The sequence below is a fragment of the Miscanthus floridulus genome, chromosome 1 (assembly GCF_019320115.1).
Source record: "Miscanthus floridulus cultivar M001 chromosome 1, ASM1932011v1, whole genome shotgun sequence".
Lineage (NCBI taxonomy): Eukaryota > Viridiplantae > Streptophyta > Magnoliopsida > Poales > Poaceae > Miscanthus > Miscanthus floridulus.
In genome coordinates this window covers 9,008,989-9,026,996 of record NC_089580.1, presented here as the reverse complement: position 1 = coordinate 9,026,996, position 18,008 = coordinate 9,008,989, and the positions used below count along the sequence as shown (strand labels likewise).

The 18,008-nt window shown below is 47.7% G+C and overlaps 2 protein-coding genes across 2 annotated transcripts; both read left to right on the top strand.

Moving 5' to 3' along the window:
* Positions 1–5,321: 5,321 nt before the first annotated feature.
* On the top strand, positions 5,322–8,684 carry LOC136539681 (protein yippee-like). Its single transcript, XM_066531674.1, has 5 exons — positions 5,322–5,770; positions 5,906–5,949; positions 7,912–8,020; positions 8,099–8,154; positions 8,321–8,684. The coding sequence occupies exons 1-5, from the start codon at positions 5,675–5,677 to the stop codon at positions 8,403–8,405; spliced, it is 390 nt and encodes a 129-aa protein (XP_066387771.1). The 5' UTR covers positions 5,322–5,674; the 3' UTR covers positions 8,406–8,684.
* A 730-nt stretch (positions 8,685–9,414) lies between these two features.
* LOC136472357 (protein yippee-like At3g08990) lies at positions 9,415–16,906 on the top strand. Its single transcript, XM_066470072.1, has 5 exons — positions 9,415–10,059; positions 10,196–10,239; positions 10,389–10,497; positions 10,582–10,637; positions 16,593–16,906. The coding sequence occupies exons 1-5, from the start codon at positions 9,868–9,870 to the stop codon at positions 16,615–16,617; spliced, it is 426 nt and encodes a 141-aa protein (XP_066326169.1). The 5' UTR covers positions 9,415–9,867; the 3' UTR covers positions 16,618–16,906.
* Positions 16,907–18,008: the final 1,102 nt, after the last annotated feature.

Here is an 18,008-nt window from a genome sequence, read left to right as displayed (position 1 = left end):
TGCGATCAGTCGGAATGTTGTAAAGCAAAGTTACGTAAGGCCAAACAAAGGAACGAACTACCCGCTCGTTGGGGTAGGAAGGGATTTCTCCATACAAAAGCAAAAGAGTACTTAAGGTAAAAACAACAACAAAGGGGTAGTAGAGCCCCCTAGTGGAGCCCCCGAGCACCCCGAGCTGAAAAGTGTTCGGGTCGGGGTGCTCTTATAGGAGCGTTCACTAAGTAAGGTAAGACTGAAACTTAGGAAAAAAAGAAAAGACATAGCTGTTCCAAGGTCCACGGAGAGGGCGTCATCGTCGTCGTCCTTCAGTCGGTGCTTCCCCGTCTTCTTCCTCCTTTGGCTTGCCAGCCTACCTCAGCAGGCGCTTGAGGAGCTGGCAGTCCTTGTAGAGATGGTTGACATGATAGTTGTGGTTGGTGCACGGGCTCTCCATGAGCTCGTGAAAGTGGCCCATAGGGTTTTGTTGGGGCTGAGTGCCCGTGTAATCTGCCGCGGCAGCCAATGTGGAGCTGGCCGGTTGGCGGCGATCCTTTCTGTTCTTTTTCCCCTCTGCGTGGAGGGGCCCTTGTCTTGATCCTGGCGCCTGGCCTTACCTTTGTCGCGGCCCCCGTTGAAGCGCGGCGGAAAAGGCGCTTGCTGGGGGTGTTGGACAAAGGTCTGTGGTTCCAGGCTGTCAGGGCTGGGACTCTAGTCGACGCTGCGCACGTCTTGGTTTGGCCCGAGCCGCACATAGATAGGCGGTCGATACGGGGCGGTCGTCAAGTCAAGATGAGGAGCGGTTGCAGCTCCTTGTGCCACAATCGGTGGTTGAGGCGATGATAGGGTGTGGTGCCCTATCTGCTGCGTCCCTATTCCCCGGACGGGGTGCGAGGTCACGAGTCACGATACGGAGTACTCCGCCTATTGAACGGTGGCGGTCTCCAATAGTGCTCGGAGGTTCTAATGGATTGCCCGTCCACGAGGGTCGTTCGGCTCAGGCAGGTCACGCAGGAGCATTGCCACGGCGGCAACATTCTAACTAGCCCGAGCGAACTGCGGGGGATTGGTCCCCTGAACCGGGGCGTTGCGCTGGGGCTGACGGGCACGACCCCGAGCGCCGCTCGCCGGTCTATGCGCATGGGGCGCAGTATGGTGCGCCGAGCGCGTTGGTGCAGTTTGTGGCTGATGCAGCCACTGTCGTCGTAGATCCTCCTCGTGAGGACCCGGCGAGGTGTGGGTCCAGAAGGACTCTGTTACCCCTAGCGGCCGTTCCGGGGCGTCCACCGCAGCGTACTCCCAGGACCGACGGTGGCTAGGCACCACATCGCTGATGCTTGAGCCGTCACTCCCGACGTCGTCATCCATGATGTCAAGGAAACAGGTGGGAGCATAGCTCGCCATCCCCACGAACTCAGACATGAGAGGGTGCGGTGCCAGCACCTTTTGGAGTCCTCGGGCGTATGCGTCCGTGGAAGACGCAAGGTCATAGGGGAACTGGCCGTATGGCGGCTGCGATGGGGACAACGGTAACCCACCGGGTATTTAGCGGAAGATAGAGCGCAATAAGTAAATAACAGCATGTATATTACTCACAGTGGAGTTTGAGTAGAGAGTTTGCTCGGAATGAAGCGTAGATGCCGCGCCGTTGAAGTCGCGCATCTCGGAGTCGATGGAGGATGTTCCTCCGACGGGTGCCGGGTCACGAGCCTCCTCGCGAAGGTGGAGTACATCGAGCCGGTCGGCAATGAAGTCTAGGCTCCTGAAGCGAAAGGCCTGGAATGGCTCAAAGACGGGTGGAACCCGCATCCCGGCGGGCGAGACTACGGGGAACTCCAGCGAGCCAAAACGAATCGTATCGTCGGAGCCCGCCACAGCGGGAGTGGCGAAAAAATGGGCCATCCGATGACCAAAAGAGTGTTGAACGTACAGCGTCTTCCCCACGGACGACGCCAACTGTCGGTGCAGAAAGTGACCAACTAGTAAATATTTGTAGTTTTGTTGTATGTTATGATCGGAGGTGGCCTAGCACACAATGACACATGATTTATACTAGTTCAGGCAACGTGCCCTACGTCCAGTCGGGGTCGGTCAGCGACTTTATTCCTGAGCCCAGGTGCTCAAAGTCTGTAGTGGGGTTACAAACGAGAAGGAGAAAGGAGGGGTATACAAGAGGTTCGAAAGGCTCCGACCAGAAGGGTTGCGATCAGAACTCGGTGGTGCTACGGTTGGGAGTGTTGATGTCAATCTAGTGTGTCTGAGCTTGAAGAACTCGATCTCCCCTTCGGGGGAGGGAGCGCATCCCCTTTTATAGATGAAGGGGATGGCTTTACAGGTGAGATGGGAAGAGTACAGATATTTCTAAGTCTTGCTGCCTACGATGATGAAAACTGGATAATGGTTGAAGCCCCCCAATACTGTCGATGTCGCTATAGGATGTCGGATGTGCATGGGAGGTCGAGCTATCTTCTTCAGGAAGGATGACGCTGGTACCTACAGGATACTTCTTGATGCCTAGTGGCATGTGAGGAGCCGTACTCTGTTTACCCGGTATGGCAAATCCTGGAGCCCATACTGCGATCGATGTCCAGAGACACGCGGGGGGGCTCACCATATGGGAGTTTCTAGCGGCCCCTACAATACTTTGTGTCAGGGTGGCTACAGAGCACTGCTTCATGCAGGGTATGGTCCCTGGTACAGTGGTGTTGACTTGTGAGCCATGCCTTGCCTTTCTCCACACGCCTTCTAGTTCTTTCCGAGCGGGCATCCCTGGTCGGATGGTCCCCAGTCAGTTCTGGTGCGCCAGTCGGAGAATAGTTATGGCGGTGTTTTCCACGAATCCTGGTCGGAGACACGGGGTCGGAGTCGAAGGCGGTCCTCGGGTCAGGCTTTCCGAGTGGAGGCCGTGCGGAGGCAGCCAGGGCCTGACGCTAGCGCTCTGATCGGAGAGGCCGTTCAGAGCTGGCTTGAGCCTGAGCTAGTGCTCCGGTCGGAGAGATGGGCCGAAGGCGGCCTGGGCCTGAAGCGAGTGCTCCGGTCGGAGAGATGGGCCGAAAGCGGCCTGGATCTGAAGCGAATGCTCCGGTCTGTTGGTTTTAGACTTTCGGGCCAGTCTAGAAGAAAGAAAGGCCATTTTCCTGGGCCGAGCCCTAGCGTGGAAGCCGGTCCCCGAGGGACCCCGGGTTTATGAACCCGACATATACCATTATAATTCTGCCACTCTTTGAAATACACCACGCTCTACGTATGATATTGCTTTACACCCAGCTGCAGGACGACAACACATATAGTATTTTCGTATAGACCGTAATGCCCCTGCCTCTTTCTTCTTCCTCCCTCTCCTTCTTGCATGTTCTAATGGCGTCCATGGAGCCCCCCATGCCAACCACCACCCTCATCTCCTCCACCTCCATGCTCCCGTGCATCTAGGAGCTCCCTAGGGAGGAGCTTGGCGAAGGGGCAAGATGGGCAGGAGCTCGCCCACGGATCAGTTGTCCTTCGCCGTAGAAGGCCGCTCTATCATGGATGGGGAGGAGCTCGAGTGCTCGACCGCGCACGTCGCACGCCATCACTCGCTCCCATGCAGCACCATGGTCTCATGCGTCGCGCCCGCATAGCGGCCGCGCCGCCAAGCATGCCTGCGCTCGCCGCTCGTCGACGACCGGGCTTGAGCCACCGAGCAGCACGCCTGCACTCGCCACTCTCGGCGACCGAGCTCGCGGTTGTGCATAGCCACCCGAGTTAGCCCGCCTGCACACGCCGCTCGCCGGTGACCAAGCTCGCTGTCACGCACGCCGAGCCAACCGAGCAGCCCTCCTGCGTTCACTGCTCACCAGTGACCGAGCTCTCTGTCGCGTGCGCCAAGACAGTGAGCCACCCGGGTCAGCACGCCTACACTCACCGTCGCACGCGCCGAGCCCCCCGAGCATGTCACAGGCGCACGTCATGAACGTCCTGCTAGTTTCCGTCCGGCACATGCGCATACGCACAGCGCTTGCCTGTTAGGCTGCACGAACATGGCGTATATACGCCATGTCCAGGTGCATTGTATTAGTATTCTACACCATGAGCCCGATGCCGATGTCGCCGTGCAGCGGAGGTAGCTCGCGCGCAGCTGGCGACGCTGGAGGTACGTGTGGCCGTCCCGCCGGACCAGCGCGACGGGTCAGGAGGGGCCCTTGGCCAGCGAAACGGTGGCGGCCTTCTCGAGCTGGTCTCGTTGACCCGCACCGGAAGACGTCGAAGCTACGGAGGCTGTCGCGTTCGGCAACGAGGCTTTCTGGGCCCCGCATGTCATTGAGATGGAGGGAGGGCTATAGGAAGGGTATTTTGGGACATAAGAAAGTACAAACGTCTACAGATAGGCCTTGGGTAGTTGAAAACATACAAAATAACATTTCTCTTGTTCCACACAAATTATAATGGCATGTTTACAATATCACGAATAGTAATGGTATTTTTCTAAACTCGCAGAATTATAATGGCACCGTTCAAATTAACCCATATTTCTATGGCGTCATTCCTCCAATGTTTTCCTAAACGGTAAACGGTCTTTACACGGTCGTCCTTCGTTTAGCGTTTAGGCTGTTTACACGGTGTTTAAATGAAGTTAAACGGTCTAAACGGTTTTGTACTTAAAAAAAATACATATAATTATATATGTGCATGCAAAAAAATTAAGTATTATGGCATTTATACATATTTATCTGAGTAAAAATTAATTATTTTAGTATGTATATATATATTTATGCATGTGAAAAGAACCAAATATAGATATTTATGCATGTAGCATATTAAGTGTACATATTTATAAATATAATAAACTTAAGTATACAAATTTATCCATACAAAACTGAACTAGATTTACCTCGCGTTCTCCTGAACAGCTATTTAGCCCGTTTAATATTGTTTATCTCCATTCCGTTTAGGCCGTTAGGATCATTTTCCTCCGTTTTTTTTACCATTTAAACGGTCAACCGTTTAATTTCTGTTTACCCTCTAAACACGACAGATCGTTTACTGGCGGTTTAAACGACCGTTTAAACCGTTTATGCGAACGTTGCATTCCTCGTATTTCTCCCTCTTTTTTTTTACGTCGCTGTCGTATCGTGACCAAAGTCAAAAAGTCAGGACGGGGTAATTTTCCCAAAAAGGTGCACGAGATCGAGAAGAGTGCAGAGATGCGGCTGAAACAAGCCGGATCCGGCGGACAAAGCAGCGGCGCGCATACACAATCCAGCACGGCAGCGGGTGCTGGCGTGCCGCGTGCAGGGGTCGCTGTCTGCCCTCTGCCTCCCATAGCCTCCCACGCACTCGCCCTTATCATCGATCCTCCCCTCGCTCCCATCCGCAATCCCCAACCCCGCCGGGCCCCACAGCCATCCCTTCTCACCCGTTTCCCCACTCTCGCTTGCTTGCTGGTTGCTGCGAACAGACACCCTCACAGCATAGTGTACTCCACAGCATACCACCGCTGCACACACAAACCACCGGCAATAAACAATTCCCACTCCCAGTAAATTTCTCGGCTCCCAAATCTCCGATTCGAGGAAGCCGGAGGAGGGGACTTCAAGCCGCGGCGATCGGGACACGAGTGGGCCCTCGACCCGTCCGCGGCTGGAATTGCCGAGAAGAAGCCGAGAGGGATTGGATTGGAGTGGAGCGGAGCGGAGTTGCGGGAGGTGGGAGTGAAGCGGCGATGGGGCGGCTGTTCCTGATGCACCTGGACGGCAACGTCTACAGCTGCAAGCACTGCAAGACCCACCTCGGCGTTGCCGGCGACATCATCTCCAAGGTTCCTCTCGACCCCTCCGCGTCTCCCCGCTGCCAAAACAAGAAAAAATTATTCTTGATTTTCGCCGTCCCCGCGGCGGATGCGTGCGGTGAGGCTGACAGCGGTTGCTTTCCTTGGTGTTTCGATTTCTTCCAGACGTTCCACTGCAAGCACGGGAAGGCGTACCTCTTCCATAAGGTGTAAGTGGCTCTTGCCTTTCTCTTTACTTTGTTCGTCGATTTCAGCAAAGCTTAGGTTGCGTGCGCGGTGTGCTCTTAGATGAGTGTAATTTGGGGAAATGCAGCGCCGTCCTTTTTCATTTCTCAGCAGAATGTGTCTGGCTTCGGCCAGAGAGAATCTATCAGCTGGTTATTTATGCTCATAGTGGCGCTAATCTGATGTTTCATAAGCCAAGATAGATACTACACCGATTAGCGGTGGTGTGTGGCAGTTTTCAGCTAGTGAGAGTCTTGTCTATTCCTTTCTAAAACCAGGAGAAACTTGGGAGACTTTGGAGTGTCTGTTGACTTTTGAGGACTGAGACCCCAAGGCCACTATTTTTGGATAAGGAATCCCGTTCGGCTTACCCTATATTCGATTCGGCTTCTTTTTTCAGCCGGAACGGGGTTTTTCTCTCACAACAATTCAGTCAGAACAGTGTTTTTCAGCCAGTTTGGGCCAAAATTCTGCCAGCCGAACGGGGCCATTTCCTTATCCAAAAATAGTGAAGCAAGATAACAAAAGGACCTCATTTTAAATTCTAAACTCTACTAAATTATCAATAGATGATTAGCATTGCATGGGTATACAACTATATGCTACAGCACCCACCCAATAGACAAATATCAATGTCTTAATCCTCTATATGGAATAAATGGAGAAGAATCCACGAGACAAGGTGCAGTGGTTTCAGTCACCCACACCCGCATTTCTTTCATCCATTATTCTCTTCTTTCTAGGGTGCGCTGGATATGCTGGAGGCACAATCTTCAGACTTACCTTTTTCCTGAGAAATCTTTCTAGTGGTCTAGTAGTCCTTGGCTTGGGATCTTATTATTAGCGTTGATCTAGATTTATTTTCAGCACCTTATTATGGCTGTGTTTGGCATAGCTCCCAGGGGCTCCGGTTCCTCCGTGAAATCACTGTAGCAGTACTGTATCACGGAGCTGTTTTGGATTTCGAGGCAGAAAATGAACTGAGAAGAGGAGGAGCCGGTGGAGCCACGATTTCAAGCTTCTCCGGCTCCGTGCTACAGTGTCAGAGCCGGGAGCCGGGAGAAGCCCCTCCAAACGGGCTATGTCTTAACAACTGGTCCCTAGTTCAATCTTTAACACCTACATGCATACAACATTAGTCCAAATTGTTCTGCCTTTCACCGTCAAGTAATTTATAGTGTTGTTGAATGGACCTCAATACATATGCTTGCAGTTCATGTCGGATACCAATTCTAGACAGGTAATTTGCTTCCAGATAATACCACTGTCCAGACTCAAGTGGTCAGTGAACCTTTTAGAGTTTTCATCCTACTTCGTTTCCTAACCAAAAGTTAAGTCTAATCTTCTCTCCTGGTTGCTTCATATGTCATGCCATATCAATGTATCAGTACTTACCATTATTTGTCGAGAAAGGAAATGTCGATGTGCACATGAAATGTTTTTTTTCCCTGTTAGTGGACTCAGCACACTTGTTCTAATACAAAGCTTCATTTGGAAGTAACTAATCATTATCTTCCATCACGAACCGGTTATGTACTTAGCTTTTCCTAGAGAGTTTCTGTAACTCAGTTCTCATAGAAGCCCACTCTAAACTAGGAGACAGTTAAGCTAGGCACGCAAGCCTGATCTCAAGCAAAGCTCTCCACAGATTGCCAAATTCGCTAGTACTCAATTATTGTCAGATCAGAGCTTCTGGTGCGGCAGAAAACAGATGTACTAGAACTGCTCAATAATGCGGCTTGGACAATTTGATGCCGTCTTACCGACAAGAGGTCTAAATTTGGTAGTTGGTGATTCGATATCAAAACAGTTCATTAGCTCCAATATTGATGCATTTCACTGTTTGGTAGGATTTACAGTGTAGTTTTTCCTGGAGATGAGTTGTATTTCTTACAGTATTCTGTCAGCCAGCAGATGCATCATTAACTCATGTCTGTTATGCTCAGTGTCAATGTGACTTCTGGAGTAAAAGAAGATCGCATGATGATCACAGGAATGCATACTGTTTCTGATATCTTCTGTGTTGGCTGTGGATCCATCGTTGGATGGAAATATGTAAGATTTGCAAAGGTTATTTCATAGTGTCCTGTGTATACTGCCTTGCATCTAAGTTTTTATGATGCTCTTCTCTAGGAGGCTGCACATGAGAAGAGCCAGAGATACAAGGAAGGAAAGTTTATTCTGGAGAGGTGATGGCCCCAACATTCTATCATGATTTTGTTGCCTTAGATTTGTCCTTTCAAAAAAAAAATTGTCCTCTGTTCAAACAGATCTGTGACTCAGTTTGCAAAATGCCGCATTATCATATTGTTAATCTGGAATTGACTCACTGAAACAAAATTTTATTCTAAGCAGGTACAAGGTGTCGGGCCCTGATGGAAGCCAATACTGGATTGCACCAGATGTTAACTTGGGCGGAAGCGACGCCGATGATGTATGAAGTACAATTCAACAAGCTCAAGCCTGTTGTTCATCCCCTGTAAATAACCTGGGTGTTGTTGCTCTTTAATCAGCCGGGGATTGCTCCCATTGAAATAATCCCCGGCGTAAATTGTTGTTGTTCTAGGTGACATGATCATATCCCTCCTATTGTCCCTGGGAGTCGTTGGATGTTTCTGTTGTATATGCGTGTAACCTGTAACCTGTGTTGCTTATAAGCCCATCGAGTTGTATGCCAAGCGCTAATGACCAAATAATTAAAGTATGTTTCTCATCTCAAGTCTGTGGGGCTGGTCTATAAGCTGCTTGTGCTGATTTGTACGGCTGATTTGTTGAGAGAGAAAAATACTGTACCATGGCTGATAAGCTGGCTTATAATGGCAGCCGAACAGTCACAGATCGACCTGGGTGTCATGCTAGGACTGAAGTTATGTACAGATCTGCATTATATTGTGTGTTCGGTTCCAAGGTCACTCTAAACCGAATAACCAATATAATTGCACGCCTGTTTCTAAGATGCACTGTGGTACTATCATGTCTACTGTGGGCTGGTGTGGTAGAACCTTGCTTCCGAATTCTTTGTTTAGCTCCTTGTTTTTTTTTTTTGAGTGATTCTAGTTAATTTTAGTGGGGAAGCAAGCGAGAATAAATTTTGGAGTGATTTTTTAGCAATGGTGAGCGTTTTTTTTTTTTTTTACCTCTCAACTCCTAGTGTAAATGCTCTTCACTAGAATCTGTGCGGAGTTCTGCTGTTTAGGAGTGATTCTTGATTTCTCTTGGAGAACCGCTCTAAGAAGACCTAGATCATGCGGGTTTCTGACTTTAGTACAAACTATTGTAATTTCGTTGCTTTCAAGTAATGAAATTTGGCTCGTCCGTAGTGGAAAAAGAAGACCTGCCAAACGACCCCATATGTAACAAATAAAGTTCCAGCATGATCTAGTTCTACTCATCTACAGAAATGACTTATCATCAAACAGAAGGGGGGAAATGGCGGTGAGAAAGGCGTGTGTCCGCTGACAGCAATTTGGGACCAATCAATTGGTCTCCAGCCCACTGCACTGGACCATGTACGATACGATCATACGACATGTGGTTGATCACCATCAGCGGGGAGAATACCATTTGTGTCCTTGCCGAGCTCACCGGCCATGGCGATAGCGACGCCATCTCGGTCGAAGCTACGCTTCAAGTCAACCGTTCGGGACTGTGGGTGTGGCCGTGTGGGGTATGCTCGGTATTCCTCTGTGACTGTGATGCACATGTACAGATGCCTCTGATGAACTCTCGACCCAACGACTCGACGTCATTGTCGACTTGTCGTTGGACACCAGCTTAAGCAATCCAGGTCTTCGCTTGGTTTTGGTTGTTGTCAAGCACTCCGTCCTCCGCTTCGTCCGATCACTCCGGCAGGGCACACACCGATCCCAACGTCACCGGAGGTGGTTAGAGCCGAAGAAGGGATGGAAGCACCCGAGGAGAACGCGGCCGCGGCTGCCGTGGACGCCGTCACCCAGATGACCAACCGCTTCAGCGCCATCAACACGGACGACGCCGAGGCCGGCCCCCTCGAGCTCGACGACGTGGACGTCAACGTCTACAGCTGCAAGCACTGCCGCACGCACCTCGCCGTCGCCGACGACATCATCTCCAAGGTCCGTCGTCATGTTCTCTCGCTTATTTCTTTGGCCGCGACTTCCCGCACGTACGATCGCACGCGAAATTCCTAGCTAATTTCGGCGTCGCGGCGAATGCGATGACTGATGAGAATATGTCTTCATTAATTTTCAGGGCTTCCATTGCAAGAACGGGAAGGCTTACCTCTTCGATAAGGTGTAAGTGCTTTTTCAATTGGCATCCTAGAATCTGTGTCGCCAAACTTTCTAAAGACTGAACTTATATATTCGAAGTTGAAACTAGTATATAGATTCTAAGTTTTCTCTAGGTCAGTGCCTGAACTTGCTTATGTTACATATATGCCCAGTATCAATGTGACCGTTGGAGAAAAAGAAGATCGCATGATGATCACAGGGATGCATTCCATTTCTGATATCTTTTGTGTTGGCTGCGGAGAGATTGTTGGATGGAAATATGTAAGATTCCTAATGATTATTTTTTGTGATATAATATCCTTTGTGTATCGCCTGACATCTAAGTTCTATGACGCCTCTACTCAGGGGGCTGCATATGAGAGGAGCCAGAAATACAAGGAAGGAAAATTTGTTCTCGATAGGTGATCATATCTGATATCCTGTGTTTCATGGTTTATACTAGTAAATATGCCTTCGCCATACATTGATTTCCATTTTTTTCCTACTGTCCTTTTTTTAGAGAAAGAACGTACTCAGAAATTTACAATCGTTTTCAAGTAACTCCATAGCATAAACTGGTGCCTGTGGGTGTGACCATTTGGCTAATTCATTAGCTACTTGATTTCACTCTCTTTTCATCATTACAACTTAAAATTGTAGAATAAGATGCATGATGAAGACCCTTGCCTTCTTGAATGAAAAATAATATACCTCAGTTATATGATCATGTTTGGATCCGCCTAGCTTTAATAGCTAATTGTTAGTTGGGTGGTACTGTGGTAGCAAAGACATTAATTTGGGCTTGTTAGCTGATGATCCGAATAGGTTCTTGGCAAGCAGAGTTGTAGGATCCAAACAGGATCTATTGTTAGATTGATCTCCACATGTTGGCCCAACGGTTAATTAGGCCCTTGATCCGCGTCCTGATCGGGGGCGCCCAGCCGTTCTCCTGGCTGATGGCCCCCGTCGAGCAGCGATATAAAGAGGAAGGTGGGGGCCGGGGCGCAAGGTATGAGGTTCAATGCAGCCGCATGTTCCCCACTGACGTCCTAACCATAGACCAATCGAGAGGGTGCGCTGTGAGCGACGGGAAGCGCAATCGCCTTCGCTGCCGCCACTGGACCGCGCCTCCACGTCGATGCTACCTCGACGGCGGCGCTATGGCCGCGGCACTGCGCTGGATGAGGTACATCAACAAGTTCTTTGTCCAGTTAAGTTTTACCCCCTAGATCTACGCCTAGATGATCCTATCAGCGTTATCAATGGTATCGGAGCCAGGTTTCTTCCAGTGTGTAGATCTAGTTTAGGGTAGACCAGAACGAGAAAGGAAAGGAAGGGGTTTTCCTACCATGGAACCGCCCACACCGTCACCACCGCCGGTCGTCGCCTCGACGCCGCGCGGGAAGTCACCCCGAGCCGCTGCAGGCGCGAGGAGAAACTGTCTAACCCTAACCCTAACCCATAGTGAGTTGAGAAAGAGGGCCGACGGGACCTATCGTTCTCACTTGCTAGCCGCCACCGCCGGCCGCCGGATGGCGCTGTGCGGGAAGCAAACGTCGAGCCACCGCACGACGCTGTTTCGTCGGAGCACAGGCTGGGGCTCAGGGCACCGCCCCACGGCCGCTCGACGGCGACGCTCTCACCCTCGGGTGAGCACACGCCGGTGAGGGGGCCTACGGTGGTGTCGTCCTTCTCTTCTCTAGCGTCTGCTGCGCTGAGGGCTGAGAAAGGAGAAAAGGGAGAAAGGAAAGTGCTAGGGTTTAGGACTAGCCCCACCGCAGCGCATGTGGGAGACTAGGGCACCGTCGCCCAGACCGCTCAATGGCGGCGCACTCAGCTTAGGGTGAGCGCGCGCGCCGGCGAGGGGACCGGTGGCGGCGCCATCACCGTAGCTCCTTTTCCGGCTGCGGCGGTGAGAGAGAAAAGGAAAGGGAAGAAATGACCTAGGTTTTCCACGGGAGCGGCCGCAACGGGGTTTTACTCGGGCGAGATGCGCGGACAACCGTCCGATGAAATCTGATGGCTGACGTTGATCGGGCCAACATTCAACCTAGGCGGGCGAACGAATTCCTGGCCCAGGCCCAGGTTGCGGCCTGGGCGCGGGGAAGCGTGGTGCGAGCGAACGCCGCGGGCCGTTTGCCCTGCTGGGCTGCAGCAGAGCGTGGGAGCGTGCTGGGCCGCGCACGCGAGCGCGCTGGCGGAGGGCCGCAAAACAGTAGCAAAGTTTTGTTTTATTTTTTCAGAAGCACATTTTAATGTATTTTGTCAAGTTTTGTTGTTAAATCTCTGTCAAAATTTGAACCAACGGGATAATTTTTTCAGAGAGTAGATAAGTACACGGTAAAATGCTTCTGAAAAGTAGATAAATTATTTTTTTATGTTTCCGCTGTAAAGTTTAATGCTGATTATCTTCTAATTAAATTCGAACTAACGGACGAATTTAATTTGAAGAGCAGTTACTTTTAATAAATTATGATTATGTTTATTCTCTAATTAAATTGTAACCAACGGAAAAATTTAAATTAGATGACTAGTTCAATTTATTTATGTTAAATTATTGTATTATTATTTTCTGACCAACGTTGATGATAACAATATTATAATGAGTTTAAGGTTAAAGTTTAAATCCCTGATAAATTTTATACCAACATGGTCAATTTTTCAGAAAGTAGATAAAGATAAAAAATGCTCCTTAACTAATAGAATGTATTTTATTATCGTGTTTTGCTGCAATGATGTTGATTATCTTCTAATTAAATTTGAACCAACGAGAGAATTTAATTTTGAAGAGTAGTTATATGTCTTTTAAGTTAATTTATGAGTTTTATGCATTAATTCTATTTTCTGTTCAGTGGTGATGTAGAATTGATGCAGAAGCATCTTGTAAGTTTTATTTTTTAACCGACGAGATCACTCGGCTGCATATCAATGGGCTGCAATGCTGGAATATGTGAATGAAAAGGCTTGAGTCAAGCCAGTTCAGGACCGTTTTTGTTAGTTTACTAATTTTTTGATTAAATTATAACCAACGGAAAGATTTAATTAAAAAATAAAGTATAATTGAATGTTTTAGTCATCATGACTAAATTTTTCGTTACGATAATTTGTATATAGATTTATCCCGCATAGGGAGAAGTTTGGCATAGTACTTATGCTAGTCAATCCTGCATGACGGGAGAAGATTTGTGATGACTCATGTTTTTGTATCCTGCATAGCGAGAGAAGTTTGGATAGTTCTTATGCTATCCTAGTATTGACCATTGCAAAATAGAAATACACCGGCGTGGTCAATACTAATCAAATGATAAAAAAAGATGCAAGCGTGACTTATAAAAGTACAGTTAATAAAAGACCTCGTCGAGTTCTTGAAGTGGAATGAGAAAAGTGTACTCCTATATGGATCAAGAAATAACTTTATTTGCATGGCATAATCATGTGAATAAAGTAAGTTATAAGTGTCTCCTCGTTCATAGTTTTCTAAATAGTTCTTGAAATTATGACAGTATAGTTCATGCCATATTTCAAGGGGGAGAATTATGATGAATTAAGAGTAAGAATTAAGATCAATTAAGAAACTATTGTTCATTAAGAGTGAGATAAAGATATTGATGAATGTGTACTCTTCATTAAGAGTGAGATACACATTTTGTAAGAAACTGAGTGAGATAAAGATTTTGATGAATATGACCGTCGGTCATAACAATGATACCCCTAAGCAGAGAAACAGCTAAATTCCTAAAAATTTTAAAGTTTCTAGAGGAAGATAGCGTAGTCACCATTAAAGATATTAAAATGGTGCTTAAAGCGCCATATAAGGTTCTAACAGATTGAACCCAAATAAGAAATTAGAAGATACACTATCTTTTTAAAAGATGGGACGATCTAGGGGAGCACAGTATGTAGAGACCTATGACTTGAAAAGAAGCGGGACTGCGTGCCCACTTCGGTGATTTAAAACAACGAATTTCTCGATACCTGTTGATGTTGTATGACTTATACAACACCTGTTGTTGTATCTTCGAAGAAGATGAATAATGTAAATAAGGATCTTGTGATACAATAGCCTGTAGAATCAATTGCCTCTTGGCAATGAAAAACAACAACAGTCCCACTTGAAAGTGCCAGTAGCTGAGGCCCCAGAAGGTCTCAAAGAATTAGTAAATCAGTTTTCTGATGACTATGAAGCCTATGTTAGTGAAGAAATTCAAATAAAGGGTGATCCCACCTCATTTGAAGAAGCCATGAGAAGCGTTTACTTGTTTAAATGGTAAGAAGCTATGGAAGTTGAAATGAATTCGATGAATACCAATGATGTTTGGCACTTAGAAGAAATTCCTAATGGAGCCAAAACAGTAGGCTGTGAAAGGGTCTACAAGACAAAATATGACTCCAAAGGAAATATGGAAAGATATAAAGCATGACTTGTAGCAAAAGGTTTTACACAAAGAGAATGAATAGATTACGATGAGAGTTTTCTCTCCAGTCTCATGCAATGATTCTTTTAGAATCATAATGATGTTATTGGCACATTATGATTTAGAGTTACATCAGATGGATGTAAATACGACATTCCTCAACGGGGATTTGTATGAAAATATTTACATGGCACAACCCAAAAGTTTTGTTGTGGAAGAAAAAGAACGTATGTGATGTCCCCTGTAGAAATTCATTTATGGGTTAAAACAAGTCTCTAGACAGTAGTATTTGAAGTTGATGAAACGATAAGAAAGTTTGGGTTTAAAGAAAATGAGAAGGACAATAGCGTTTATGCGAAGTTCTAGAATGGAAAATTCTTTTCCTACATCCTGTGTATAGATGACATCCTACTCACTAGTAGCAATGTTAATCTGCCATTGGAGAAGAAGTCTTTGTCCTGAAGTTTCAATGTGAATGATCTTGGTGAAACCTCATTGGTTCTAGTAATTGAAATTCACCGAGATAGATGAAAAGGGGTATTAGGACTATCGCAAAGGCATACTTAGAAAAGATTCTAAGGAAATAAAGTATGCATGTGAGTAAACCTATACCTGCTCCTATAGTCAAGGGTAATAGATTTGAGAACTTTCAGTGTTTCAGGAACCGATATGATATCGATCAAATGAACATGGTTCCATATGCTTCAGCTGTTGGAAGCTTAATAAATGTACAAGTAAGAACTTACCTTGACGTAGCTTACGTATTTAGGATATTTTGGTAGAAGTCCAGTCCAGATATAGATCACTGAAATGGAGTTAAGAATGTCTTGTAATTTTTACAAAGTATCATAGGCCTCATGCTGAGTAAGAAAGAACAAGTACTCTCAAATAGTTATAGGTACAAATGTTAAGTTTTGGCAATATGTGTAGTGAAATCCACACTAATTGCTAACACTTACAGTTGGAGTATTATTGTGGAAAAGCTCCAATGAAACAGTTGCGGTGTCATCAATGATGCATACTAGGCCTTAGGAACAGGCAAAAGTGGTTAATGGAATATGTACCCGGATTTAACAATGGTAGTCAATAGCAATAATCATTTAAAGTAGTTAACTCCTAAGACAATAGGTCAAGTGTGCTGCCAAACACATTGACATTAAGTTATATGTTGTAAAGGAGAAAATTCAGAATCATTTTGAAAGCATTGAGCATATAAGTACCAAGCATGTACTTACGGATTCGCTTACCAAAGGCTAACCACCTAGTGCGTTCAGAGAACACACAGTCGGCATGAGTTTACGGGAAAGCCTATAATTTCTAGATATTAAGGGCCTAATTGAGAGTCTGTTTCAAAATAAAGAGGTGCATTATAGCTGTTTAATCTAATGGCAACTGACCGTGACAACGAGACACGCTCTATGCACTGATCCTGTGATGGAATGTGAAAAAGATAAAGTAAGTAAAGTTCAAGTCATAAGGTAAGATCAAAGGGGATAATGTTAGATTAATCTCCACCAGTTGGCCCCACAGCCAATTGGGCCCTTGATCCACGCCCCGATCGGGGGCGCCCAGTTGTTCTCCTGGCTAATGAGCCCCCATCGCGTAGCGTTATAAAGAGGAAGGTGGGGGTTAGGCGCAAGGTATGAGGTTCATTGCAGCCGCCTGTTCCCCACCGACGTCCTAACCCTAGACCGATCGAGAGGGTGCGCTGTGAGCGACGGAAAGCATCATCGCCTTCGCCGCCGCCACTGGACCGTGCCTCCACGTCTTTGCTACCTTGGCGGCGGCGCTATGGCCACGGCACTGCGCTGGATGAGGTACATCAGTAAGTTCTTTGTCCAGTTAAGTTTTACCCCCCTAGATCTACGCCTAGATGATCATATCAGCGCTATCATCTATATCAGCAACTTTTTTAGCCTAGGGATTCACTTTATTAGTGAATAAAACTTCAATCTTAAGCAGGTATCAGTTGCTTGGACCTGAATGAAGACATGCCCAGGTGGTAGTGGCACACGGTGTTCAGTTTGGCATTGTTGCTGGAAGGGAGACACTGGTGATGCATACTGTATATAATTTTCTTATCGTGTGCATATATGAATGAACTAATACGATTCGACAAGCTCAAACTTGTTTGTGGACCCTGTAATAACCGATCCCTGCTGTGTTCTTGAGGGTGCTGTGACTTCATATATATAGACAGATTTGTGGACCTTGTAATAACCGATCCCTGTTGTGTTCTTGAGGGTGTTGTGACTTCATATATATAGACAGATCGATGTTTGTTGTATGTGTATGTGCAGACTATATTGTAGTTGTGTGATTGTGCCAAAGTTCAATGGCGGTGCTGAGCATGCGTGTATCTCTCTATAGATTTGTTTCGCCGCTAGATTTCTATTGTAATAATATATTGTTTCAAGTGCTATGGCGCCATGTTTTTACGGTAGGCTCTCGCACAGGGATTCTCTTCACCAATATGTTGTCTAAAAAACACAACCAACTCACTGCTACACAAAAACTTATCTGAGGCGTTTGTAAAATGGCCTCCGAGGTGGTTGGGCTGACTGCCCGCCTTGGTTATTCATGACAGGGCAGCCGACCCAACAACCGCCTCGGTTAATGCTTAACCAAGACGAGCAATGTAAAGGAACCGCCTCGGTTAATGCATTAACCGAAGCGGTCAGCCTAAAATAACTACCGAGGCGGGCGTTTTACTGAGCCCGCCTAGATAAGTACATTTTCAGAGGCAGGCACCCTATAAGGCCCGCCTCCAAAAATAATGGCTCAGCTCACAGGCCCATATCTATTCTTCTACCAGGCTCATATATAATCTGGAGTTAGGGTTCCCAGCCACGCCCCTCCCCACTCCCATCCGCACCCCTCACCATCCCACTGCCCCTCTCTGCGCCCCTCACCTCCTGACTCCCAGCCGCTCCTCTTCACGCCCCTCCCCTCCTTGAGTCCAAGATCTCTCTCTCTCTCTCTCTGTGTGTGTGTGTGTGTGGTGGTGGTGGCATTCGCGTCCAGATTAGGCGGGGGCCGAAGGGGCGTCTTCGGCGGTGCACCATGGCCTCGCTCCTCAGCGACGGAGGCCGCATCCAGATCCGGCGGGGGCAGCGCGCCCACAGTCCGGCGGCGGCCACAACCTTCTTCGATGGCCACGCCATCGAGCAGGGGCGCCACGGACTTCTCCGGCGGCCACGTCCTCGAGCAGCGGATGGGGCCTCCTACCATGGCCCGGTGCCTCCCTAGATCCGGTCCCAGCGGCGGCACCTCCCTAGATCCAGTCCTGACGATGGCGGCTCCCCAGATCTAGTCCAGGAGCGCAACGTTGGTACGGGGCCTCCTCCCCCAGCCAGATCCCGGTGGCGGCTCGGCGCA